The sequence below is a fragment of the Lampetra fluviatilis genome, chromosome 12 (genome assembly GCF_964198595.1).
Source record: "Lampetra fluviatilis chromosome 12, kcLamFluv1.1, whole genome shotgun sequence".
NCBI classification, from domain to species: Eukaryota; Metazoa; Chordata; class Hyperoartia; order Petromyzontiformes; family Petromyzontidae; genus Lampetra; species Lampetra fluviatilis.
In genome coordinates, this window is record NC_136286.1 from 7,165,959 (window position 1) to 7,193,483 (window position 27,525).

A 27,525-nucleotide genomic window follows, 5' to 3' on the forward strand; every position below is an offset into this window, starting at 1 on the left:
AATGCTCACCAGTCAGGGCCTCATTCATAAATTTAAATTAAATAAAACAAGAAAATAAAGATAAAATTAAATGAAAGATAATCAATTTATACTATATATAAAAACAGCCCAAGTATACCCACATACGGTTACATTTTGTCATTGCACATCTCTATTTCACAGTCAATTGAAAATACTATTACTTAATAATTAATTAGCATTATTGAGTGTGGTGATCGCTGTAGGATAAAAGCTCTGTTTGAATCTGTTTGTCCTTGTTTTGACTGATCTGAATCGTCTGCCTGATGGCAACAGCTCAAACAGTGAGTGTCCAGGGTGACTGCAAAACCGGTTGTGTTTGACAGGATAAATGCACATTGATGATAAATACACATCGTAATGATGACATCGCAATACATTCAAATAATTACATTAAGCGCATGAATAAAAACAATTGCACAATGAAGTTATGAAAACCTTTATTAAACGATATTTCCATATATACATACAAGAATGAACACGTTAAGAAACAATGTACATTACACATGTGTAAATGTATATACTGTATATATTTATACACACATATACATATATACAGTATGTTTTATTTCTCTACGATGTGACTTAATGACAAAAATGCTTTCATGTTAACATTTCATAATTATTGTAAAACCAATAGATATTTGCAGGGCATGAAAGACAGCGAACTTCAACATACTAAAATACAGATAAGGTACAATTAAAACTGAATCAAAAATGGTTATGTTCATAAATTTTACATAAAGAACCAGACGCGCACACATACATTTTGCACAACACAAAGAACATTTAAAATAAACCGTAAGTGTACATGAACACATATCACACCTACCTACATGGATGTGCAGCATGCATTGTTAACAATGTTGGGGATAATTTAAACAGGTCATCAATTTACTATTTTATGTAGACAATACCGCATTAATAGGAGCTATGGTCACTTTTATACAACAGATACTTGGCACATACCATTACTTGGACAATATGCTTATATGATAAAAAATATGACTTAACTATTTGGAAAACTGTCTAGCAATTGGGGCAAGAGCACAATATGCTTGGGAAAAAAACCTGCTATCCATATGATGGCCAAGGCATTATAATTTGGGTTTTGCAGTTGGCACTAAGATTCTTCAGATGGTCACATTAAATTCATGCCGTCCCCTACTGTTATATTTAGAATTCGTTATATAAATGGTTCTTATCATCTTACACTGGCAACAGAATGAAAAGGGAAGTAACTTTGGTTGAGAACGATTGGAGCCGTTGCCCGTTCAAGGCAATGTCCACATGTCTGCCACAAAGTACGCAAAGCATATTTTCTTCCCAACAAAAAGTAAATATTACAGTTCATAATGTTCTACTCAACTATAACCAGCATCTCAATTATATATACATATTATACATATATCTCATTAAAAATACACACATTTGGTTGATGGTATGTTGATGCAGTTCACATGGGTGACTGGCTTCATATGTTTTATGGTATTATGAATGCACTATTACACTTGAAAGAGATTAGAAAGTACACAAGAGATCAGTAAGTCACTCTACAGTTTATCCATGTGAGGAGATCACGACACTATGTTCTGGCATGACATGGTGGGAACTCATGGAATGATTTGCATCACTGGATCTGCAAGTTAGCCAGTGAGGGTAGGTGAACTGCATTCTTGGGAGTGTCACGTTACAGGCCAGTGCCCACAAACAAGATAATGTTGCAGTAAAGACATCATGTGATTAGCTCCGACAACATTAGTGTACAGCAGCAGCAGACACTGGATTTGTGTAGCAAACTGGCGCAGCGAATCCACACCAATTGATGCGAAAATATTGTGCAGCCAGTGGCATGATATGTACATGTGATGTGGAAAACCTCTAATAGATAATAACGAATCATTTTTACGACAGAAATAATTGAGAAAGTCAAATATGCACCGAATGCTCTGCATTTCATCACCTTAATTTATACAGTGCATCTTTGGCAGTAAATAATATAATTTAACATACCACATTGCAATGGAAAATAACCTTAAAACGCAAAATGTTTTTTGTTGTAATATATATAATTCAATTATCACACGCATACATCTTTCACATTAGAGTTAGAATGAATTTAACTTAGAATTCCAGCCATGCAATTATAGCAAACACGATTTAGAGCAATGTGCTTATAAAACTGAAATACACGTCATGATCATTTGTGTTCAACTGAAGTCGTTGTACCGAGCTCAGAGATCAAAGTACTTGCACGTAAGACATTTACCAGCCTATGCACAAGCAATGCTGATTTAGGGTTGATTCTTTGTCTGATGTTCTTCTATAAGCTTTGTGAGTCTTTCAATCTCTTTACCAAGGGTCTGCATGTTTTCCTGAAAATAAACAACAAAGATAATGAGTCATTCAGTGTTTACCAGTAATCAGCTTGTGATGGATCGTTATACGGGCACAAATATATCGACAAAGACACAAGGAAGTGCACACTAGTAAAATTCTGGAACCAATAGGAATACCTATCATGCACTGTTGAAGCTGATTTTAGACAGTATAGGAAGAACATATATTGACATTTATTAAGTTACTTATTAACGTACGTTGTAGTAAATAATGAAAAAAAACATTTTAAATCTCACTTTTGAAGACTTAAACAAACTTAATATGATACATATGTCAGAGCACATTCACGAATGATACACTCTTTTCTCTAATACCAACGCTGTACTTTGACAATGGTTTCTTTGCCGTTTGTAAGACAATTTTTTAATGGGATGAATAGGGTCATAAAAAAAATTCAACAATATGGAGACTTCTCGCAATGACAGTACGGCAGTTATTGGAGACTTTTACATTCCACGCATGGATACATTTGGCAAAAGCCATTAAGCTTAAACACTTTCAGCCAACATCCAAAGCCTTAATAGCCAGGCCTGCAGTGTGAAAATCTGAATGAAATGTGGCAGACCATCATCACCAAACAATGTCGACTCATCCAAATGAAAAAAAAAACAATTCAGATTTAACATCATTTCAGATTTCAAAAAATTGATGGACATTTCTCAACATAGCCAACAACATAATTTGCTCTTTTGTCCCTTCCATAGCACTGCAAACCACACATATCCGGGCAGGCTGACCTGGAGGGTACACAATGTATCGTATTTAATGGCATTATTAGAATATCATGTTTGTGAATAATATCTCTTGAGAGTCTGGTAACCTGTGCTGCACAAAGTTCAAGGGAACAGCTACACAACAGTACGGATATGCAAGGAAAAGACCAATGACTCATGTCCTCGAAGGTCCAGTATGAATTGCTTGCATATTGCAAAGGCTAAAATTGAAACCTCACAGTAATCCAAAGCAAAATTTTTTCATGGGTTCAGGATATCAGTGGGGTCAACTGTGGCTCTTTTATGTTTTTAAATGTTACATTATAAAAATAACATTGCCATTGATGTGCAATCACTTCTGTATTTTTTAGTACGTAATTATAGGCATGCCAGGCTAGTATTGTGATTTTACAAAGAGTAGTAAGGTTATATTAATTTTTTACTTAAAACTTTCGTGACTGCAGGAATTCATATTCTAGGGTTCTTTCGGTAAAGTCACGTAGATAGGAAAAACAATGAAAATAAAGTGAATAAATAATACAAATATCACAACGTTTCAATCGCAACACAAGCAATCGTCAATTTTTTTTCATACATACGTGACTTTATCGAAAGAATCATAAAATAGGGCTATATTAATGTCCCCATCATGATTCAATGAATTTTTGCCATTTAAGGTTGCGATATATGTACAGAATTAATAACTGTTTTACACTGTTGTGCATTTTGGCTGGAGGGGTCAAGCAAATGTATTGCATACCTCTGTTCATTTTAACGAATCCACTCTTACACGTACGATAACAGTGACTGTATCATGGGGGTAAGAATCTATTGTAATTAATAAATCGATGCACCGCGACACACCTATAATGTGTATATCAATATAGTAGATGCAAAAACAGTATCTGCAAAACCAATGTGCGATGCAAAAACAGTATCTACAAAACCAGTGTGATGCAAAAATTGTGAAATTCATTTGCACCAGCACTTGCTATGCATTTAAAGCAAAATGCTAATTTATGGCAGATATGTAAATTAAAAAATTGTACAATGAAGTATGCAAAAAAAATTCTAATTTAAATCCATGCTTACTTTTTAACACACCATGTTTCATTCTGCTATCCATAAAAAAAGAATGAATGCAACAATTTATATAAATTATCTGACAGGTGCAGATGCTCATTTTTAGGAGCTGAGCAGAGGCTGGCTATATTTAATTGAAAAAGGAAGTCATTTACAGAAGAGAATGTCATGCATGCATCTTGTTACGCGTTTCCTGCCGGTTAAATTTATTCACTGGCAGAGGCACCTACCAGACACCATAACCACCAGACAATTTGCTTGGGAACATTGCCAAAGTGTGTGCCAAAGTGTGTGCTAAAGTAGCAAAGTCATCAAAAGGTCCCCTGTATCCTTGTGCAGGCGCCCGATTTGAGTTTTATAATCATGGGGGTGACTGTGGGTTTATTCCCCACCAATTAAGAGTCACACAAGAAACGTGAATTATTGCAGCACGCAGCAAAATGACTTCTCGGCAAATTACTTGTGTGCTTTTTTTGACGTCAGCAGCTTTTATGCTGTTTACTCTTTTGTCAACGAGAGACGCCTTGGTTACTGTGAGGACAGGCAGTTTCCACTGACCATCAGAGCAATCTCTTTAAAGATCATGCTGTCGGCACACTAGTAATCTGCACAAATACTCGCAATACGGAGTAAAATTTCATGATAAATTTAACACAAAGCATGCACTGTTAAACTTCTAACATGTGCAAAATGGACAATAATTGTGGCATCACAATATATTTGCCCTCCACTCAAGGTAGTGAAGTCAATTAAAATGTTTTGCACATGACAACCTACAATTACCCATTCAAATCTTACCCCACAAAGGATAGTAACATCTCATCCTGTGTTCTTTGGAATCTAACACCTTTTGTTTTGAAAGAACTGTGGCTAAAGAAAAAAAAACTAAATCACAAATGCTGTAAAAAGAAAATTGGCGATGGAGGGATAACACTGCCTTTTGGTACGAATGATGCATTATGAAAATAGGTATAGTGCAACCATCAATAATGATCAGCTTTCGTGCCTGTGTCTTGGGAATGTCCCTTTGACTTTGAACCACACTGAAACAAAAACCTTGTTTTTTTTAAAATAAAAAATCGAACACCATTACATTACTAAATGCTAGCACTACAAATAAATCATGTTAATTAATTACACACATAATTACTACTCACCGAGTTGCTTAGTTGATAATCTTTATTGAAACAGCTTTCAATGAATAATGCACTGTTTTTGCGTGAGAACTTACAATGTTAGTTTCAGTGTGTGTACCACCCTGCTCGTCTGCTACTCTGCCTTCAATTCCATCCTCTGGCCGCCTGCATTTCGCTCGTCCGATTCTCTGTGATGTGAAACTCCGTGATGTGAAATGCAGCTCTCCCTGGGCCTCCTGCGTCTCCGCTGCAGGGATTCGTGGACCCACGATGACGTTGGTGGTGTACGCATGAGCAACTAGGTACACTGCCCCGCTAGCACCTGCTACGCAAGAGCGACGGCCAATGACGCGTCGCTATGGTGGCACATTCTAGCGTCACAATGGCCCAAGAGGTCCTTTACGGGCTTGTCCTTTCATGTCATAAAATGAGTTTTGGTTAAATGCTATTAAAATTCTCTGCTGCTCCAACTTTGCTGGACAAAATGTGCATGTAGTTACGTAATAGATCTCTGAATTATTTTCTTGGGAAAGTTATGATGTATTATGTTTTAATTTAAAACTATAAAAATGTATCTGTAAAATATAGTAACATATTAAGAAATGATTTGACATTGTTACATGCTATTTTTGATAAAAAATGCGGTACCTCAAAATATAATTAGTATATTATATTAATATAACTAAAGTTCACATTTAATGCAAAAAATATCTTTATTTTTCAAATACCTACTTAAGTCTCATCAGTTATATAAACTTGCGGGAAGTACTCGGCGTTATCAGGGGGAAAAATAGATTTCAAAACTTATCTTAAAACATAACATACATACACAAATACTTAGCTATTGTGAAAGCCTGGTGTTCTGTTTGTCTGTCCATTTGTCTGTCAACAAAATTATAAGAGGCTTGCAGAAGTCCAACAAGTTATAGAAAGTGGGGGGTGAATAGATATTCTTTGGGTCTTTCGGTAAAGCCACGTAGATAGAAAAATAATAATAAAATAAAACAAAGAATCACAATATCACGACTTGTCGATCGCAACACAAGCAATCGTCATCAGGTGAGAACTGCTGAAGCAGGAAAAAATACATGGCGGGAGCGCTGCTAGTATCTACCGATTCTGCAGTAGTATCTACCGACTCTACAGTAGTATCTACAGATTTTGTAGTAGTATCTTCCGACTCTATAGCAGTAAACTACAAACTTAACAGAGTGCCGTGGTGAGGCCTAGTCCCGTGCAGAGCCCCCGGCCTCGCCAAGATTTCCCAGTCGACCGAGGTGGCACCTTGGCAGGCTGGGGCTGGGCTGTTATACCGCCCCCCCCCACCACCTGCAGTACAGTAGCAGTAACTAGAAACTCTACAGTAGTATCTACCTACTCTATAGTCGTATATATCGACTCTAGAATAGTATATATCGACTCTATAACAGTACTAACTTCACAAAGTGTAGTGGTGAGGCCTAGTCCCGTGCAGAGCCCCCCGGCCTTGCCTCGATTGCCCAGCCGGCCGAGGTGGTACCTTGGCAGGCTGGGACTAGGCCGCTACCCCCCCCACCATCCCCCCCCGCCCGCTCTACAGTAGTTATCTACGGACTATAGTAGTAGAATCTACCAACTTTATAGTAGTAATAGTAACTGCACACATTGGGGTGGGGGGGGGAGAAGAGGACATGACACGTGAAGAATTTACCTCATCGTTGTGTGTATTATTTTAGCATTTCTAACGCGAATAAGAATTCCCTCCCCCCCCCACCCCCCACTGATTGCGTGTGTGCGTTTCTAGGGCAACCACCGGTCAGCTTTATCGCGCATGCGCAGATGCGTGCTTTGGTGCGTGCTCAACGTAGTAATATAATAAATAGTTTAACACGTAGGCTTTCGCGACCAATATTGTTCATAATCAACGATTTTTGGGTTTAGATCGCGTTATTTATAAATGTGTCGTAACCCTCCACCACCCGACACGGCCAATCAGTAAAAAAAAAAGTGTCACGTTGACAAAAGACAAATAGTTCACTGCTTTAGCCCACCGGTGTGTTGAAGCGTGAAACCACAACATTTACAATTTGAGTTGTACGACGTTTCGCTGGTAATTGCATCCAGCATCATCGGGCAATTCGCCAGAATGGTGAGGCTCTGCTGTGTCTCCCGTTCTTATATAGAGCAGCAGCAGGGTGACGTCATCATTAACTCATTAACTCATCAGGTGCAAAGATTTGAGGGGGGGGGTTATTGTAATTATATACTTGATTAGTAATAAGGCTATTGTTACGATGCGAGTTGTAGATTAGTAATCATTTGGAATGTGTTCTATTGTGATTATGCTACATTAATAATCAGTTAGTGCTTGTTTCCCTTATAAGGAATTGTAATGCATCTTATTTAATAATACGCTTCCAGGCCGCACTAAGCCTGTAGCTGTCTGAGCGATTAAAGTTATTTCTGTTTCTCTCAATCTCAATGGATTCTCTAATTAGTCTTTGCCAGTAGTAACTAGTTTTACACAACACTTCAACGTTGTCAAAATCAATTGAGTGTCCCTGTTGACAAGCATGTTCTGCCACTGCCGACAGTTGTGTTTGCGATAGTTTAATATTTCTCTGGTGTTCTTTTAGTCTTACACTAAGGGCGTAACGTTAGTGTAAGACTAAAAGAACACCAGAGAAATATTAAACTATCGCAAACACAACTGTCGGCAGTGGCAGAACATGCTTGTCAACAGGGACACTCAATTGATTTTGACAACGTTGAAGTGTTGTGTAAAACTAGTTACTACTGGCAAAGACTAATTAGAGAATCCATTGAGATTGAGAGAAACAGAAATAACTTTAATCGCTCAGACAGCTACAGGCTTAGTGCGGCCTGGAAGCGTATTATTAAATAAGATGCATTACAATTCCTTATAAGGGAAACAAGCACTAACTGATTATTAATGTAGCATAATCACAATAGAACACATTCCAAATGATTACTAATCTACAACTCGCATCGTAACAATAGCCTTATTACTAATCAAGTATATAATTACAATAACCCCCCCCCTCAAATCTTTGCACCTGATGAGTTAATGAGTTAATGATGACGTCACCCTGCTGCTGCTCTATATAAGAACGGGAGACACAGCAGAGCCTCACCATTCTGGCGAATTGCCCGATGATGCTGGATGCAATTACCAGCGAAACGTCGTACAACTCAAATTGTAAATGTTGTGGTTTCACGCTTCAACACACCGGTGGGCTAAAGCAGTGAACTATTTGTCTTTTGTCAACGTGACACTTTTTTTTTACTGATTGGCCGTGTCGGGTGGTGGAGGGTTACGACACATTTATAAATAACGCGATCTAAACCCAAAAATCGTTGATTATGAATAATAAATAGTACTAAATTGTTAATTTAACTACTGTAAAGTTGACGGATGTGAAACACGAATAGCGCAGGCTCACCACGGGGCTTGTCGCGTGGTATCTGGGTACTTTTTTGAAACATAAACCCCATGGTTTGCGAGTTAAAACCGTCGCAAGTTGTGTCCACACACACACACAGATAGACAGACAGACAGACAGAAAATGCCTTTTATAAAATGATGAAATAATGAAAATAATTTGAATCCCTTGTCAATCCACTTTTGGATGTCTCTTCATGTCCTGCCAGTCATTTGGGTCTGTTTGACCATACTTCACCACGCTGGTGGGGAGGGGCCCAGGACTAGTTTAGACATCACTAGTCTCTGATGTTAGCCGTAGTTAGAAAAACAACTCAGCCGATTAGCTGGGATCATGGTGCAGTGCACAAATTACTATACCATGATTGCACTACTGCTCCCTCCACTTGAAGCATATTTTAAAATAGTACCATGACCTGCATGGGAGAATGCTTCTGATGAAATGTGTTTCATGTTACACGATAAAAGCTCAAATATAGATCCCCAAAATAGCTCTCAAATAACACGCTCTTCACTTTGTAAGTCACAGGTTCAAAATGCTGCAAAAAACCTTCACTATGCAAGGGAACCGATTTTTTTTTTATAAAGGCCATGGCTTGAGGATGTCTATGCCAGATACCTTGAGGGTGATGTTCTTGAGGACTGTGTCCTCGAGCACTGCTTGCAGCTTGTGGTTGATCTGCAGAGACAGCTCCAGTGTCATGGTGCTGTCGGCCGGCTGCGACGAAAACACTGACGCCATGATGCCCCCCTTGCGCGAAAGCTGTGCTTTGCTCATGTCCGAAGCTTCAGAGGACAGGGCCCCCGACTCCTCGCGCATTATGTAACTGTGTATGATCCTGAAACGGAGAACAACATCAACTGTGTGCTAAGCACATACACCTCTAATAATGTAATGGAGTTAATCGAACAAAGTGATTATATTTCAAGTAACCTTGATATGGAAAGTTTGGTGGTTGGCTCGCATAAAATGCTTTGTAATCGACTGAAAGGTCAAGCAAAATTTATCGCAATGTGGGTGTTTGTTCTTTGAATAATATAGGCAGGGAGAAATTTAATAGCATTTCGTTCTTATATTGTGAGCACAAAAAATCATACTTTACATACACTATTAAAATTTGTAATAATATACTGTGAAAGATAAAAAAAACACAAACTCCATTGACTACAGACACAAAATAAATTCAGGTGCTGGAAATCGAATTTACTTTTCAAAAGATATTTTAAACTATTACTTCAAACTAGCCTTGTGAATGCTGCATTTATTACAAAGTAATAAAAATGACATTTGAAAGGAAGTGAAAAGTTATTAGAATGATAAGGGCATTCATAAAAAGTATAGTTTTTACATGTTTAAGGCAAATTACATAAAATTATCAAAATATCCAACAAATTTGTAATCTGGTCAATGTAAAGAAATACATGGAATTAGTTTATATCACTTCACCACACTGGTAAGGAACTATATTTCACCATGCTGGTGAGTGCGGTTTGATAAAGGCAGGGAGCATAGCACATCACATGTTAAATGCAATGTTTTTACTTGCGACTCACAAATGCTTGGAAACGATAAAACCAAACAGATTAAACTCAAGGTGGACACCATTGGAACCTCCTTTGCCAGTAGCAAAATATGATAATTGTTTTTTTATCTTCTTGGTTCTTTCGGTAAAGTCACGTAGAGGGAAGTAATAAAATAATAAAAATAAAACATAATAAAATAATTCTGACGATGTTTGGGCCACAACGCAAGCAGCCGTCCTCAGGTGGAGAACAGGTCCGTCAAGTAGACAGAGTCTGTCTACTACTTCCCTTCTACGTGACTTTACCGAAAGAACCAAGAAGATGAATCCCTGCAGTCACGAAAGCTTTAAATCGAAATGTTTTTTTACCCTTTTATCTGGCAACAAAACTGACACTTTTTTTTACAAGGAGTCATGTTTGCATTAACCACAATACCTGCGGTCGGAATGCAAACAAAAAACCCAACTCTGATAATGTATGCACTGTCCTTGAAATTGATTGGTCCACACCCAAGACAGCTTTTCTTAGAGCCTCGTCTCACATGGTGACGCCCTTTGGCGTCATCTGGTCCAACACCATGTGAGACGAGGCTCTAAGAAAAGCTGTCTTGGGTGTGGATCAATCAATTTCAAGGACAGTGCATACATGATCAGAGTTGTGTTTTTTGTTTGCATTCCGACCGCAAGTATTGTGGTTAATGCAAACATGACTCCTTGTAAAAAAGTTGTCAGTTTTGTTGCCAGATAAAAGGGTAAAAAAACAATTATCAAGGTGGACACTTATGAAATACAACGTCCACACAAACCTCTATCTTTAAACATCACAATTGGCTTCGATTAGTTACATTTTTGCACCGAAATCAAGCCACTCACTTGGTCTTCCTGCGCAGCTCTTCGAGGAGTTGTTGATTGTGATCTTCCAGGAATTCCACTTTCTCGTTCTTCTTGGCTAAAGTCTTCTGCAGGCGTACGATGCGCTCTATGAGCACGCTCTTGTCCACCTCTGGAAAGCTGTCGGCTGTGCCGGGGCTGGAGCCCGCCGCCTCCGAAAAGCCCTCGTCGCGACTGCCACCTGCGCGCACGTTCAGCGAGCCTGACGGGGAGACGAGATGAGGGAGATAAACTGAAACTAAATTATTTTTATTTTTACCAGGTAAGTCCCACGGAGCTATATAGCTCCTTTTGAGAAGCGACCTGGCCACAAATTATAGTAGCTTACAAATGTGGAAATTTATAGCAGCCAAATACTATAAATGCATGCGGATTCAAAATGTTGAGGGAAAAACCGGAGGACGTGGAGAAAAATCCACATGACCACGAGTAGGTAGACATGCAAACTCCAAATATACAGGTATCACGGTCGGGATCGAACCCCGGACCTCCTGCATATCTGGCAAGGGAGTTAACATCATGCCATCGAAATGAAGAGATCCTTGCAAAGATCCAGCAGTCGCAAACTGTGATGCATGGATTGTGGGGGTTGTTTTACCATACTTCACCACACTGCTGAGTGCAGGTTGGTTAAGGCTGGTAGCATAAATGGTCGAGCATAATACCAGTACGAATGGATTTTTCTTCACCGCCCAATGCTGTCCACAGCATAGCCACAAAGCCTGCAACACCTGTTTTATACATGGTGGTAGCCCATAACAGCACTGTCCAGTCCAGGGCTCAAAAGTCCTGCTTTGCTTCCGAGATCGGGCACATTCTGGGTGATATGGTCCAAGGAAATCACAACATAACCTTGTTAAAATAATTCAGTCAGTCATGTTGTAACACAAACTCTACAGCCATGCATGTCCCGGTTGGGAACTTGAGGGACACACACATTCACAACCGAGTGATATAACTCACCAGAAGAGCTAGAGCGGCTTCCCATGCCTCCAGATTCCCTGCCTTCTTGAGTAGTTTCGAGCTGCTCCAGTTTTCTACGAGCTGAAAAACACAACATGTGTAAATTAAAGACCAAGTAATTTTTGTTATTGCGCTGTGCTTCCGTTAAGAAAACTGTCTGCAAGTTTATATTCCAGTTCAAAAAAAATTGCAGCATGATCTCTTTAAAGTTCAAAGCTTATTGTAAACCATTATTTACCTTTGTTATTACTGCAGTTTTACAGCTGAAATATATAAAGATGCCCGAACATGCTTTATCATATTTCAATGTCATATCACATGTCATCAATGCCAAGGTAGGAAAAATAAGAATTTGTTCCAGTTACATTAAAGCTTTCAAGAAGCCGTAATAAGAGGTTTTATTTGCCTCGTAACTTACTCAAACAGACCATGAACTTTAATTAATAGAACCTTTGTTTCACAATGGACAATATCAATCACGCTCCCGTCATGTTATAATGCATAGCCAAAATCATGCATTACAAACCATACATGAAGGTCTCTTCACCTACTGTAGTATAATGGATTCAATCGGACAGAGGAAAAAATAATTATACTGAGGGCCATATATGCACAAACCAAGATCCGATCATAATAAAGGTTTTTGGGTTAGATCGCGTTATTTATAAATGTGTCGCAACCCTCCACCACCCGACACGGCCAAACAGAAAAAAATGTGTCACGTTGACAAAAGATAAATAGTTGACTACTTTAGCCCACCAGGGTGTGTTGAAGAGTGGATACACAACATTTACAATTTGAGTAGTACGACGTTTCGCTGGAATATACATCCAGCATCTTCGGGCGATTTGCCGGAATAGTGAAGCCATCCACCTGCTTCCGGTCTTAAATAGTGCAGGATGACGTCATCATTGTTGAACCCCTTCAGGATTCGAGATCAGAGGCGGAGGTGTATATCGGATCAATTGCTTATGCGGCAAGTGTTATATTGGACAGACGGGACGTAACATTTGCGCAAGACCAAAAGAACATCAAAGGAACATTAAATTCTCCCAAACAGAGCTGTCAGCAGTGGCAAAGCATGCTTGCTAACAAGGACATTCAATTGATTTTGATAACGTTGAAGTGTTATGCAGAACTATTTATTATTGGCCAGGATTAGTTGAGAATCAATTGAAGTTGAGAAGAATTCAAATAATTTCAATCGCTGTGATAGCTATACTCAGCGAAGCCTGGAAGCGTATTATTAAGTAATAGACAACACATTTTTTTACAGGTGAGTCACATGATAAGTGGCTGATTACCGATCTATTACATAATTGCATACGCCCCCATCTCCGCCTGTGATCTAGAAACGTGATGGGGTTCAACAATGATGACGTCATCCTGCACTATTTAAGACCGGAAGCAGGTGGATGGCTTCACTATTCTGGCAAATCGCCCGAAGATGCTGGATGTAATGTCCAACGAATCGTCACGGTTACTCAAATTGTAAATGTTGTGGATCCACTCTGCAACACATCGGTGGGCTAAAGTAGTGAACTATTTGTCTTTTGTTAACGTGACACATTTTTTACTGATTAACCATGGGGGTGGTGGAGAGTTGCGACACATTTATAAATAATGTGATCTAACCCAAAAACCTTTATTATGAATAATATTAGTCATGAATGCCTACGTATTAAAGATCATATCAGTTGCCTTAAATCTTTAAGAAACCACCAAGGTTGTTATGTACATTCAGGAAAATGAATGACATACCAAATGACAAATGGTGGCAAAATAAAGAAATTAAAGTAATGCTTTCATGGTTTTAGTTTTTGGTAGTAACGGCCAGTATGTAAATGACACGTAATGTATGCCATTTTTTACATTTGTAGTTTGTATCCAAATTACACACATCAACGTAATCGGTAATTTGTACCTAAATGAGAGTAGACGTGGATAATTGGTAACGTGTATAAACATTACTATACGGCAGTAATTGGAAGGTATTTTGCTCATCATTGCGAGTTGGAAGCATCTGGGCTCCCTCACCGTGCATCAGCTGCTTGCTCATATCCTTGGTGTTGGCAGCGTGCTTTCGCTTCTGGGTGGCCAGCTCATCCCTCAGCTCATCCGCCTGTGTACGGAGCAGTGCTAGCTGACGGGTCGCCTCTGTGAGCTCTGCACCCAGGCGGCGCTGTTCCTCCTCCAGCTGCTTCTTCACCACCCCCAACTCTTCAGCCTAGAAGCCGACAACACCACTTGCGAATTATCATCCGTTTGTCAATCCACTGCTGGACAAAGGCCTCCCCCCCCCATGCCATATCGGTCATAAGGGGTTGTTTTGTCCATACTGCACCATGCTGGTCAGTACTGGTTGGTGAAGGGAAGGAGGCGAGAGCTTCAGATATCACCGCTGATGTTAGTCATGGCAGGTGATCGTACCAAGGTCAAGTTTAATCGAGCAGTATGCTTTCCATTGTGCCACTGCTCTACCCACTATGGTCATCATTCATTAACGATAATGAGTGTGTCAAGGTTCTTCCCCTTTGTTTTTTGTTCATTCACTCAAATTTCATTTTTATTAACATGTGCGATTTGTGGCATACAAACTCTGACAAAACCATAAGCTTTGAATGTTTTAACTTTATATTCATTTTTTTGAATAAAATTTAAAATTGGGAAAGAATGATTGATGTTTTAGACAATGTTTCATTCATGTTTTATGAATGAAACATTGTCCACAGTTTTAAAGTTTCCTTTTACATTTAGGCTACAAGCATAAAATTCAACAATTGCTGTTAAGTGTACATCATTCTCACAAATGAGCAACCTGTTCTGATTATATTCAGTGAATTGGTTGAATTATATATTGCAGCCATGTCATTACTGTCAAATCTGCTACAAACCAATTTCATGGAAAGAACTCAACTCAAATATTAATAAACCCTCTTTCAAAAAGACACCGACGTGGAATTTAATTAAATATACAATGCATACCTTTTAAATTTATTTTATAAAAAAGATAGTTTTCTGCAATTAGTTGTACACTAATCCAATGCAAAGAACACTATATATATCCAGTTAACTTTTGATTATACATAGGCAAATTACCCAGGTTGCAGATTAATTGTGCTGGCAGAAAAGAAATAAAATATATTTTCACAGCCCACATGACCATAAAATGTAAAAAAATAAAAAGTTTGCCACAAAAAGCAATGCAAATGGACATCTTCACCCCCATTCTACGCAAGTAAACAATACAGTTTTTTAATAGCTCGATTCACATATGCTTTGCGTTGTTTGCATTTTACTGGGGCCACCCATGCCCATTTTCCCAGATAATTGAGAGTCGAGAGCCATGGTTATCATCAGCAGCCATGAGGATAGAGGCCTCCCCAAGTCGCTGCTGTGCTTCATGGTGGCAGGATGCAACAATTCACCCAACACCTCAATGTAAACTTTATTTTATTTTAGATCCCAACATTCACTTTGCATTGTACGGTTCACCCACCAGTGCTTCCTTGGCCTGGCCCTGCGTTTGCAGTTCCTGCATCAGCTTGCGCTCGCAGGCCTCCAGTCGATCCACACTTGCTTGCAGGCCGTTGCTGTCGGACTGTAGCTGTGCGTTTTTGCTGGCGAGTCGCTCGGCAAAGGCCAGCAGCTCGGCCTCGCGCTCACGGCTACCGGCGATGTCCACCCGCAGGTCGGCCACAAGGCAGTTCAGGCCCGCCAACTCCTCGCGAAGAACTGCCTGCTCCTGTTCATCGCTGCAACGCAAAGATAATGCCAGGAATGCCGGTTTCATTGTTATAAGCGCTGCTGTTGTCGGCACATAGTGTGGATTTCTGGGCTTAAGAACGTGACTGTTCAACGAAGGGGTATTTTGGAAACACTTGAATAATAAAGCTTTGAGAATAAAACAATGTCACGCTTTATTAAACTACAGAACGATACTGAATGATGTGATATGTATCGCATGTACATAGGGCTCCAGGATTTTGGGATTAACTGATGAACACTGATAAAACACCCCTCCTCCCCCACCAGCACCATTATTTAAACAATATATAGGTGTTCATCAACTCAGCATTGAAAAAACTACAGAACGGGTTAACCAATTCATGTTGGAAAATTGATTTATAGTAATTGGTTACAAATGTATGTTTAACATTAATTTACCAAGACAATGTCCAAAAATTAGATTGTACCATGAACAGAGCAAGCTGGAGACCTATATAATCAGAAAATGGAAATTTTGTTAGCTGGTATTAAAATGTAAAAGTATAAGAAAAATATTAAACTAACATGACACTACAAAGTGTATAAAAATCGAAATCACTGCAAAAATTCCATCTTTGGGTATTTATAAAAAAACTAAAAAAATACGAGAAAGCCTAAAGCTGACATTAACACATACCATGAATGTGACAGTATTAAGTCTTATTTCTCAAGCAAAGCAGCACCAAAATTAATACAAGCAGTATTTATCACAAGGAATTTCAAGTGAAATCACATGTAATATCCCAAAGTGCAAAGACAAATTACATAGCAAAGTCAATGGAATATAGCACACAAGGAATACATTTAATACAATAAATGCACCCAAAATCTTGTCTCCACTGAGTGCAGGATAATGATAATGGTATTAGCTTAGAAAACAAGGCTCTTCATACAATTATTGTATGCTTAATAACAGTCATGAATATAAAGGAGCCTTGACTATATTAAGCCAGGCATCGAGCCAGAACCGGGTTACTTGGGTGCATAAGCATGGCTTTTATTAAGGGAAGGTTCGTAAGCGATGAGGCAAAATCCCAACCTGCATGCCAAGTCAGGTACTGTGACAGCCTTTAATCCCACTTGAATAAATTGAGGATTATTCATATTGTTCCCACAATTGGAAAGTTTACAATCCTTTAAGCAGTAATTTTACATTTAAATAAGCATTCTGGCTGGACTGCCGGCTGATCTTTGGAAGCCATGTATGCAAGCGAAGGGGATTTTAAAGAAAGTGCTTTCAAAAGAGGTCAATATTCCACACAAACGATATAAGAAGTGAGGACAGGCACAATGGTTTGAATATTCAACCGATACAGCCAAACTTTCCAGAATCTTATTGGAAGCAAGAAATACGTATTTACTTCATGTATACAGGTTAATTAAATCTACCTTACAACTTAATACAATGCACTGTACAGCAGAAGCATGTATATAATGTAGGTTCCCTCCCTATGAAATATTTACCACAAAAAATCTTAATTTTCTTGAACAAAAATATATACACATATTATAATCTGCAATAACATTATAAAACTTGGACACACTGATTATTTAGCTCCAGTTGAATATGTTGCATAGATATTTTACGTATTTCAAATGGCCAAAATACCTTACTCAGCGCAACGATTCCTGCTCTTGCTTAAATCGGCCTATAAAGCATAAACTCCATTTAATGAAAGCCACATGTGTGTTCTCTGCTGCCTGATTTAGGGAAATGGTAAAAACAAAACTTTACATCCCAATAATTAGGAAAACGAATTAAGAGAAATGTTTTGAAATGGACTAACTACTCTGAATTACCCTTCTCTGTGAATAAGCCTCTAATGAGCAATTATATCAGGAATCATTAGACAGTCTAACTATCACAATGAAGGCACTTATAAACGACCAGAAATGGGTTTATTACACCTTACATCTTCCACTTATATTACAGCCAATGAGAAATCGATGTAATTGGTGTCATATTCTGATTAATTAACAATATAGCGTTTTTTGGAGGATTTGTCAAGCTCTAAAGAGTTAACAAAAATGTATCAAAGAACACCTTTTTTCCTCTTGAAGTCAAAATGTATGCATTATTACAGTATATTATGTGCTCCTACACTGATGTATTGACAGTCAATAATTGCTTCATATCTACAGTATTGATAAAAAAGCGCATTTAAAAAAATAACTCTGCAAAATTATCCTTAATATGGTCAATTATATAAATGTTCCCAAAACGGCCCAGTAATAGTGCCCCTTTCCTTTGTTAAAGTAACCCAACAAAGAGTGATGATGTATCTCAGAATGCTGGCTATCACAACATTTGAAGCAGGTTGTATATTTACTCCCAAGTATTGCCGTAAGCATGGATGATCGTACGAGCCACCCAGATGGGATTACACAAGGTGCAATAAGACACACTTCACATCTGTTGCCCGAAAGCTCAGGTGTTAAGTCAACAAAGCCTCAAAGTAATCCATTCCTTAGCAAAATAAACCGATCGCGTTCTGCAATATGAGCAATTGCTCATGTTGCAATGGGGCAGGATTTTTATGACATTTTCTGGTACACATTTACAACTCTAAAAAAAGACATGCAGCCAACTATGATGGAATACAAATCATGGTATTCTGTATCAATATTTTTTTAAATATTTGTTGAGTTGTACACTTTTGAAAACGGATCATTAATTGGTCACTTTATCTGAGAACTAAATTTTATAATTAGATTAATTGGAATTGCACAAGACATTGTGAATTACTGAAAGTACATGATTATGAAAATACATAAACTATTATTCTTTGCAATGCAAAAAAACCTTCAACCATAATGCAAGGTTTATAACCATAATGTAATGATATTCAGCATAACCTCGGATTGCGACTAACTTGGTCTGCGAGTGTTTTGCAAGACGAGCAAAATTTTTAAATAAATATTAATTTGATAAACGAGCGAGGTCTTGCAATACGAGTAGTACGTATAAAGCTTTGTCTGCCGAGTGTCACGTGATCACAACCGATATACAAGTGCTTTGATATACGAGTGCTTTGGATTACAAACACGTTTCCGGACCGAATTATGCTCGCAATCAAAGGTTTTATTGTATAGCCAAAATGCAATATTTTGCAAACCCTACACCTGAAGCGGTCCACTCGTACTGCTTAATCAAGGCCATTTCGATTGAAGTGTACTAAAAGGATATTCGAGCATTAATGTGTTCATGAGATGGACCCGAGCTAAGCAGCCTTTGTGCATGTGCGTGCCAGTAAGTCAATCATCACATGAGAACACCACCTATACCTTTCTATCTGCTCTTGGAGGCGGTCAGCTGCGCGCACACCCTCCTGCAGCTCCAGGATCTCTGCCTTCTGCCGGTTGATGATCTCCCGGTACTTGGCCAACTCCTCCTCGGTGCGTATCCTCTCCTCCTCAAGACACTTCACCTGTACAGCGCACAGCACAGTCGTGTGCAATGAAGCAGCGGCAGGGCTTGATTTCTCACAAAATATTTTTGGGGTCACTGGTAGACTGGATTGGGTATGTATGCACATGACCAGTAGCTATGGCCACAGAAAGAGATATACCAAGTGTGGTGTGCAGAAAATATTTTTCGGCTTTCCGACCCAGACAGGACCGGTTGACATTAGGCCCTGTGCATTTAGTGCTCACAATAAAAAAATGTATACCAATAGTATTCCAAATGTGCTACTGGTGTCATGTATTGAGATGAATTATCCATTTAGCACTCTTTCAGAATAGTGCAGCACTCCATATTTTAAAACAGCCTGCAGTAGGAAACGTCATAAAACTACTTCTAAGCGCTCTTCAAGTGACATCTTTAATCCGCAAGAGATGGCACTGTAATTTTCCACACGTCTTGCACAGACAAATGTTTGCCACATGGCAGTCAAACAGACATTTTACATTCTCAGAGGTAACATTTTGAAAAGGTAAGTGAAACACAAAATAAAAAAAAATATTCACAGCAGTCAGTGAGACCATCAACTTACCATAATCAAGAATTGGGCTGGAATCAAGGGTGGCTACCCAGATTCAAACCCAGGGTCAGTGTCAAATTTCTTCTGCTAACCGTTTAAATATAATCAACATTCTTTAGATTTTATACAAACGACAGATGAAATAATTTCAGGAGTTACTTAACTCTTTCTAAAGCACTACCAAAGGCCATAAGGTAAAAAAAATGTATTTCACTGAATGATCAGTTACATTTGGAGGTGCAATTCTTAATCAACTAAAGATCAGAGCAATGTTTTAATGCCCAATCCATTTTGATGAAGCCAATAATTTTAGGATAACCATCACAAGCTCTACCTCTAGGCTGTATTTATTATCTACTTTTAAAGTAAACCAATGAAGATAAATTGGGTGAATAAGTAACCAGGAATAGGTATTTACATTCAAAAATATTAACTATCAAAACTTATCAACTATGCTGGTAAACAACTCATTAATTTCGTATTTTACTTTTAAAACAAACATGTTCCAATTCTACACAGCAGAGCCATTTTTTTTTTACTGCTGCATGGAACTGACTGAAAAGACGTTTGTGTTTCTATAATATGAAAATTTCAAATAAAAAACACAAGAATGAAATGTACTGGCAAACAGAATTTAAACAAAATTAATACGCATTATACATGTTTTTATCACGTTATTAGAATCATCACTGTTGTTAGGAGCCAAATATATCTATATATACGACAGCATAAATTTACAGCTGCGATCAAATTCAGTACAATAGAATGTGCAATATTGAAGCCAATCATATTTGAACAATGAATTGTAAAAGTTGTCAAAGGAACCCCAAATGCGATATCTTTTCAAACTAAAGAACAGCAGCAATACAAACTTGTGTCGCTACGAACAATGTGCTCAATCAAGTACTGTACCATGACCATTGCACCCAGCACAGCTGATTTAATATCTTTCCTGCTTCCCTACTCCCATCACTGCCATTTACAGATCAGCAACTCCAAGCCCATTTGCCCAAGAAAGCGTGAAACACTGATGATGACCTAGTTTTTGGGTTACACTGCCGATATATTTCCTGGCCTTCCACGGGTCATTACTCTTAGTCGTGATATGGCAAGCTGTTTCGAATTACAACATGTAGCCTTTACCTTTGGCTATAAAGGACTCGCTTTATATTATTCAACCAAAGCAAATAAAGGTATATTTGAGAGAATGTTTCCATGTGTAAGAGACACAGTCAACTTGAGTACTCTTTTCACACATAAATCAATACTAATATAAGATGGAGGCCATTTATAATCAATAGAGTACCATACCCGACTTGATTCCTTTCATATATATCAACATTTAATCTTCATTTGCTGCCAACAATAATTTACATATGTTAGTCCTTTATTATACAATACTTAACACCTTGTACGAAAATATTCTGCAGTATTTTAAGAAGATTTCTTACACATTTATAAGTCGGAGTTAAAATGTTTCATCATTGCACATGATGCCTGAAAATAAGCAAATGTGCAACTATAAAGGGCTTACAGGTGCATGAGCCATGATACATTTTGTAACAATTATCATATGCTTTGGTAACAGTGTACTTGAATGTCTTGGCTGTGGCATTGATAACTAAGCACAAATTAATTGCAGTCATGTTCTCTGAAAATGAAATTCAGTCTATAAATATGAAACTTACAGCTGTATTAAAATGTTTCTCATCAGCAGGTGTCACTGCAAAATTCCCTTAACAAGAAAAGACAAAAAACACCAAATAGGGCGATGGGGGTTGAGGTGTAGCCCCCAACGGTCCCTTCCGAAGTCACAGAGTCAGTGATGCAAGTCAAAAGTGGGCAATGACACTATAATAAGACTCCACAATTTCCCCACCCTAACAACTCACCCATGCCCCACTCATTGGCTTCTCTACAATATTTTTTGTCTGATCCGCACAGCCCCAAATGGGAAGCCAAGCGACACCCAAAAGAAGCCACAAAAGACACCGATATTCCCACCTTTGTCCTCAGGGTTCGCAGCTCATCCATGCCTTCTTTAAAGTTCCTTTTGAGGTGCTCAAGCTCCTTGATCTTAGCCCCATGGATCTGAATTTTCACAGGAGTGAACACATGCAGAAATGTCAGTCAACGATAATTATTGATAGAAACAATTATTTTAAACTCTAATTTCCAAAGGAGAGCTAATAAGATGGATATTTCAACTTTCAACTGTGCTTAAGGAATGCGAACACCAATTTATATGGTTCGTGCAAAGTGTATAGCATCTAATTTATCGTCACCCAAAATGGGAAACACCTTAAGAGTTCAGGGTATGTTTTTTATTCCAATAGATTATGCAACCATGTGCTACAAGAAATGTGGAAGGAATGTGAACCAATAACTCACCAATGCAAATGATCACAGCCACTGTTGTTCTTAAACTCCCCCCCCGCCCCACCTAGGTATTGTATTACAAATGGGCAGTTGGCAGTTGGGAAACTAAAAGGGTGGGTGGAAAGGGTTAAATGTCCCCTTGGACTAGAATACAGTCGACTCTCGATTATTCCATGTAATGGCGGGAGGGGGGGGGGGGTCCCGGTGGTTTGGGCAAATAAAAAACACGAATAATGAAAAACATATGCAACTTAAGCGACAAATACATATGCAATTGCTTCCCTGTGTAGAATGGGCGTGAAGACGGAGAACGTGTCATCTATTTTCATTGTTTCTTAAACAGGTTTACCTGCCATGCGTTTGACGTCACGTGTGTGCTGCCTCACTGACTGTCAACGAGTGAGAAGCAGCGCACAAATATATTTATGTTTTTGCCTCAAGATTTGTTAATCCACAACCCTGAAAATCTGTCCATAGATCATGCCGAGTTAACCGTTTCGCGTTGCGGGATGTCTGCAAGTTGCAGGGTGGGTCTCGTTCACCAGCAAATCTCAGAAAGCGCAGGTGGTTAGCGTTAATTTAGAGAGGAAAAGCACCCTTATTTTTAAAAACATTGGACTCGCCACCAAGAACTGTAGAGACACGACCGCACTCTTATGATAGCTGGCACCAAACTGTGCCACACACCCTTTCACGTTGGCTTTGTGGGGGCCTCGTTACGTCATCAGAATGGGTTAAATTGTTCGGTTCAGTGGTAGAGGAAGGACCGGTTCACACACCTCCATGTAGTCGTTCTGCTCCTCTCTCCTCTTCCGCAGCTCGCCCTCCGTCACACGCAGACGCACGTCCAGCTCGTTGGACTTGATCTCCTCCGACTCCTGCCAAAGTGAGCCATGGACAAATACTCAGGGTGGTTATATGCTTGATGTCGTTTTATAAAAAAAAAAGTTCTAAAAGCATGTCAGTGAAAGATAATGTAAAAAGCTTCAGGTACCACATTCCTAAATGCAAAAAAGTAAATTTCAACGATGCAAAGTCATCACAATTTGTACCTCGATAATAGAATGTCTTATAGAAGGAAATGTGAGATTGTATTTATTGTGTTTAAAGAGAAACTGTATTATCTGTGCAGCTTGAAGACAATCTTCAGGGGCCAAAATATAAAATATATGTCAATCAAGAGAAATTGCATGGTATCAATTGAGTGAAGCTCACATTGTATTATTGACTAAATGGCTTAACTGCAAAGGTTCTCAAAGGCCAATTCAGTAGGCTGCTACCATTGCGTTTTATTCTTTATATTTTCTGGCAAAAGCATCAATCCAAGCCTAGAAATTGCCCTGAATAAACCAGATTTCATCATCTCAATATCTAAGTAGAATTGAGCCTGCATAGTGCTTGGACTGGTGATCACCATGCAAAGAAATGTGTTGGAGGATATGGAGCTACGTTGTCAGCAGAGAGCAGTGCAGCAAAATTCAACGTCGTGCTATATATTACGCTCCCAAGTCTATGTTTCCTGCCTTTACCATCCTGCACTGACCACCGTGGTAAACTGTGGTCAAATAACCCCATGACCTGCACAGCATGGGGGAGGCTGTCATCCAGTTGATTGACAAAAGGCTGAACATGTACAAGTAGTATAATTTAGTAAAAAATATATTTCACTGCAAACCCCATTAAGTGCTACGAAATATATTTTGTCAACCCTTATACTACAGTTCATGGTTAGCAGGGAGTGAAGTGGCAGCTGCTTAAGCTTTTCCTCTGTCATATTCCATATTTACAATACAATGCAATTTATCTCACGAGTCTGGATTAGTGTTTTATAGAGTGTTGTTTGTTTGAGTGGGTGACTGAGTGTTTTGCATATGCTGTCTTGGTTAGTGTATGGGGGGGGGAGAGTCTGGTGGCACTATTGTGCCACCAGACTCTCCTGTAAGATAAGACGTATATGTAGTATTACTGGAATAATCATAAAAACAATGCAGTGGTAGATAAGTTGATAAACCTATCAATATTTGTTCAAAAGTATACAGCCGTTGTGAAATGTGTATGCCGTCTGCCATCTAGTGGCAGAAGAAGAAAGTTCAAAAGATTATCAAGGCATGATTTTTAATGCACCATTGAATTCTAGCCATTCTCTAACATTTAAATAAAACAAACATACAACTACTTTTGGAATTAAAGTATGTGCGAGTAAAGGTTAAACAAGCTCTTTGGCTGCACCCAGCAAAATTGACTTTTACGAACAATAACTAAGCCAATCGTGAGAATACATGCACAAGCAAATATTCTGTGAAGCATGAGCAACAAATAAATATGGCTTTTATCCCCATAGCTATGCTAAAGTTCAAGACATCATTTTTTTACATTTAAAGCATGTGGTGAAAAAGAAATGCAATGTAGTTTTTAAGCCTTTAAATGTCATTACCTGATAGGTCTTGATCATCTCCTGACAGTTCATTCGGATTTGTTCCGTTTCTTCTCTTGCTTCTGAGAGTTTGGCAGTTGTTTCCCGTAGCTTCTCTTTGGTTTCCTTAAAAAAGAACCACAAACAACAATATTCAGTCGTGCAATATAAATTAAACAGCCCAAACAATTACAAATACATTACAGTGGAATAGTCATAAGCTTAATGTAGGGATTTATAGGCATGGATCATATTATAACATGAAAAGATTGGGTAATAGGATGAATTTCCTGCCACTTCCAGATAACTCCTCTTATCTGAGCAAAAGCTTGGATAAGAAGAAATACAATGCTTCCAAAAGTCCATTTCGGAATAATTTTGTGTCTGGTCAAGTCTGCGGAAAGGGAAATAATAAGATTACTTTGGTACAAACGTTCTCTAATCTGTGCAATGTGTGCTAGTGTCCAGTGGCAATGACTTCCAGGAAATGTATATCCATTAATTTACCAGCATCATAATTATCATAACATTCACCATAACCACCATAACTATCAGAATCGTCGTCATTATAATCAATATCATTATCATCCATTAATATTCCTGAGTTGCGGATTAGTCGCGAATAATAGGAAGGATTTGCCATTGTATTCGGGTAATGTTCTTATCATCTGCACAATGTTCTGGATAAAAAGGAATTATTTCCTGACACTTACAGATAAATTATTTTTTATCCACACGATTGCTTGAATAATAGGAAGAATATAGTGCACAGATAATAGAAAGACATGCGGATTGCATAGGGTGTGCAGATAATACAAAGTGTGGATAACAGCGAATTAGACAAGTAGTGCTACTGTATCTGCAATCCCAGTCATCATTGTCCTATTTAAAATTATTACGCATGCAAACACTTGGCACATCTAATTTCTGGCCCAGGGCGAACGTCAGAGCACCTCCCTCCACCACTGTGATGAAATATGATCAGACAACCTTGAAGACCGACTTGGAATGGGGAGGCCTTCATCCAGCAGTGTAATGATAAAGGGCTGTTTATTATACGTTATTAATTTTATGACATCTGAATCCTCTATCCGAGCAATCCATAAACGAGTACCCCGTCCAAATTGAATTATGAATAATTGATCATGTTTTAAACGTGCTGCGTTTGCAATATTTGGAGTTTGGCGCACTACATTACTAGTGGCACCACGCTATGCACATATGCAGGTCCATAACATTAATAACAGTTTAGACGAAACAATTATAGAAAGTACCTACCACAATATTTGAGACAGGTACAGTATTCATACGAAGGTCACGTTCTATGAATGACTCTATATAACGTGACGTTGCGCACTCAAACAAAAATAAATAAAATGTGTTCAGCGAGTAAAATGAGTAAGACATGCCCTTTCAAATACATAGCAGCGCATGAGGACATTTTGTAAACCATAAATTGTACCGATACACTGTACACTAACCAAATCACCCCGAGACTAAGCAGCGTTGAGCCTGCATATCGTTTGCAAGTGCAAACAACTTAACGAAACAGGTATTGTATGCTGCGGGATACATTTTGGGCAGCAAAGGGCAATGCAGCAAATCCATTATTGTACTGTACTTTCATGCTCCCACATTTATCCTGCCTTCACCAACCAGCACTGACCAGAATGGTGAATTACGGCCAAACCCACATGACACAAATGGCAAGGGAAGGCCCTTATCCAGCAGTGGACTGACAAATGGCTCTAGGTATACATGTATACACTCGTACAGGGTACAAAACAAAATACACTAAAGATGAGATTACCTTGTGAGAGTCCAGCTCACTTTTGAGCTTGTTTTGGGCCCATTTTATTTTGGAGGCACGAGAGTTGATTTCTTCTTTTTGTTTCTCGATTTCCTTGTTCAGTTTGTGAACATCTCCATCCTGAAATTAGATGATATATGCAGCAATCAATAGTCATACGAATCGTACCATGTATAAACTATTTATATTACTGAAACATTCACACCCCATGCGGTAGCATAGGGCCTGGATCGATAGCACTAGTGATGATCGTTTTGTATCTTTACATAGCCTTTAGTCCACTCTACCTAACCATGCAGCACATCTGGAAATTGGAAGGCAAGCCCCCCCCCCAACCCTGCACCTGATTAGCATGATTCGCTACGTAATGTGTGAAAGAAGTTCAACATATAGGTCGAGGAAATGGTGCATTCTCTAAAACTGATATGACCATCGCATTAAAACATTTAATTCCATTCATTTTACTTAGAATGTAACTGCAAACTTGGCAAAAGAAAAATGAAATGGGTACAGCACGCTGATAATAATTAAGGATTTGTATTTATAGGGCACATGCTTAATGTCAATGCAACTCAAAAGCACCGCACATTTCATCTCATCTCAAATCTTTCCAATAACCTGATTAGGTCGAGGCAAGGTGACTCCCAGTGGCAACTGTCCCTGTACAGAACAGGTGCATACAGCACCGGTTTGCAAATGAGCACGAGTCTACCAGTAACATCTTGCAGTGAACGGATGAGACATACCAAATGATTATTCATGCCCACTTACTCTGGCTTCATAGAGAGTGCCCAAACGCCCTTTCTCCTGGGTAAGCAGCTTCACCCTGGCTGTGAACTTCTCAATTTCCTTTATACTCTCACGCAGCTTCTTCTCCAGTCCCTCCTTGTCCTTGCGCAGGTCCAGTGCTTCCTTCTCCCCACGCACGTACTTCATGACCATGGCCTCTTTCTCCTTACGATCTTCCTCGCATCGCTTATTGGCCTTTATAGCACAGCAAATG

The 27,525-nt window shown here is 38.8% G+C and overlaps 1 protein-coding gene across 1 annotated transcript in view; it reads right to left on the reverse strand.

Annotated features, from left to right (window-relative positions):
* Positions 1–477: 477 nt before the first annotated feature.
* The window catches only part of CCDC186 (coiled-coil domain containing 186), a 33,442-nt gene continuing 6,394 nt past the window's right edge, over positions 478–27,525 (reverse strand). The window contains exons 5-16 of the mRNA XM_078861525.1: positions 27,294–27,506; positions 26,523–26,642; positions 24,734–24,838; positions 23,079–23,177; positions 21,925–22,011; positions 19,223–19,365; positions 15,669–15,924; positions 14,207–14,396; positions 12,170–12,250; positions 11,189–11,408; positions 9,412–9,631; positions 478–2,393 (exon numbers count right to left, since the gene is read on the reverse strand). Coding sequence (XP_078717651.1) covers positions 2,313–2,393; positions 9,412–9,631; positions 11,189–11,408; positions 12,170–12,250; positions 14,207–14,396; positions 15,669–15,924; positions 19,223–19,365; positions 21,925–22,011; positions 23,079–23,177; positions 24,734–24,838; positions 26,523–26,642; positions 27,294–27,506 — 1,815 coding nt within the window. The 3' untranslated portion in view covers positions 478–2,312. The remainder of the gene's footprint in view (positions 2,394–9,411; positions 9,632–11,188; positions 11,409–12,169; positions 12,251–14,206; positions 14,397–15,668; positions 15,925–19,222; positions 19,366–21,924; positions 22,012–23,078; positions 23,178–24,733; positions 24,839–26,522; positions 26,643–27,293; positions 27,507–27,525) is intronic.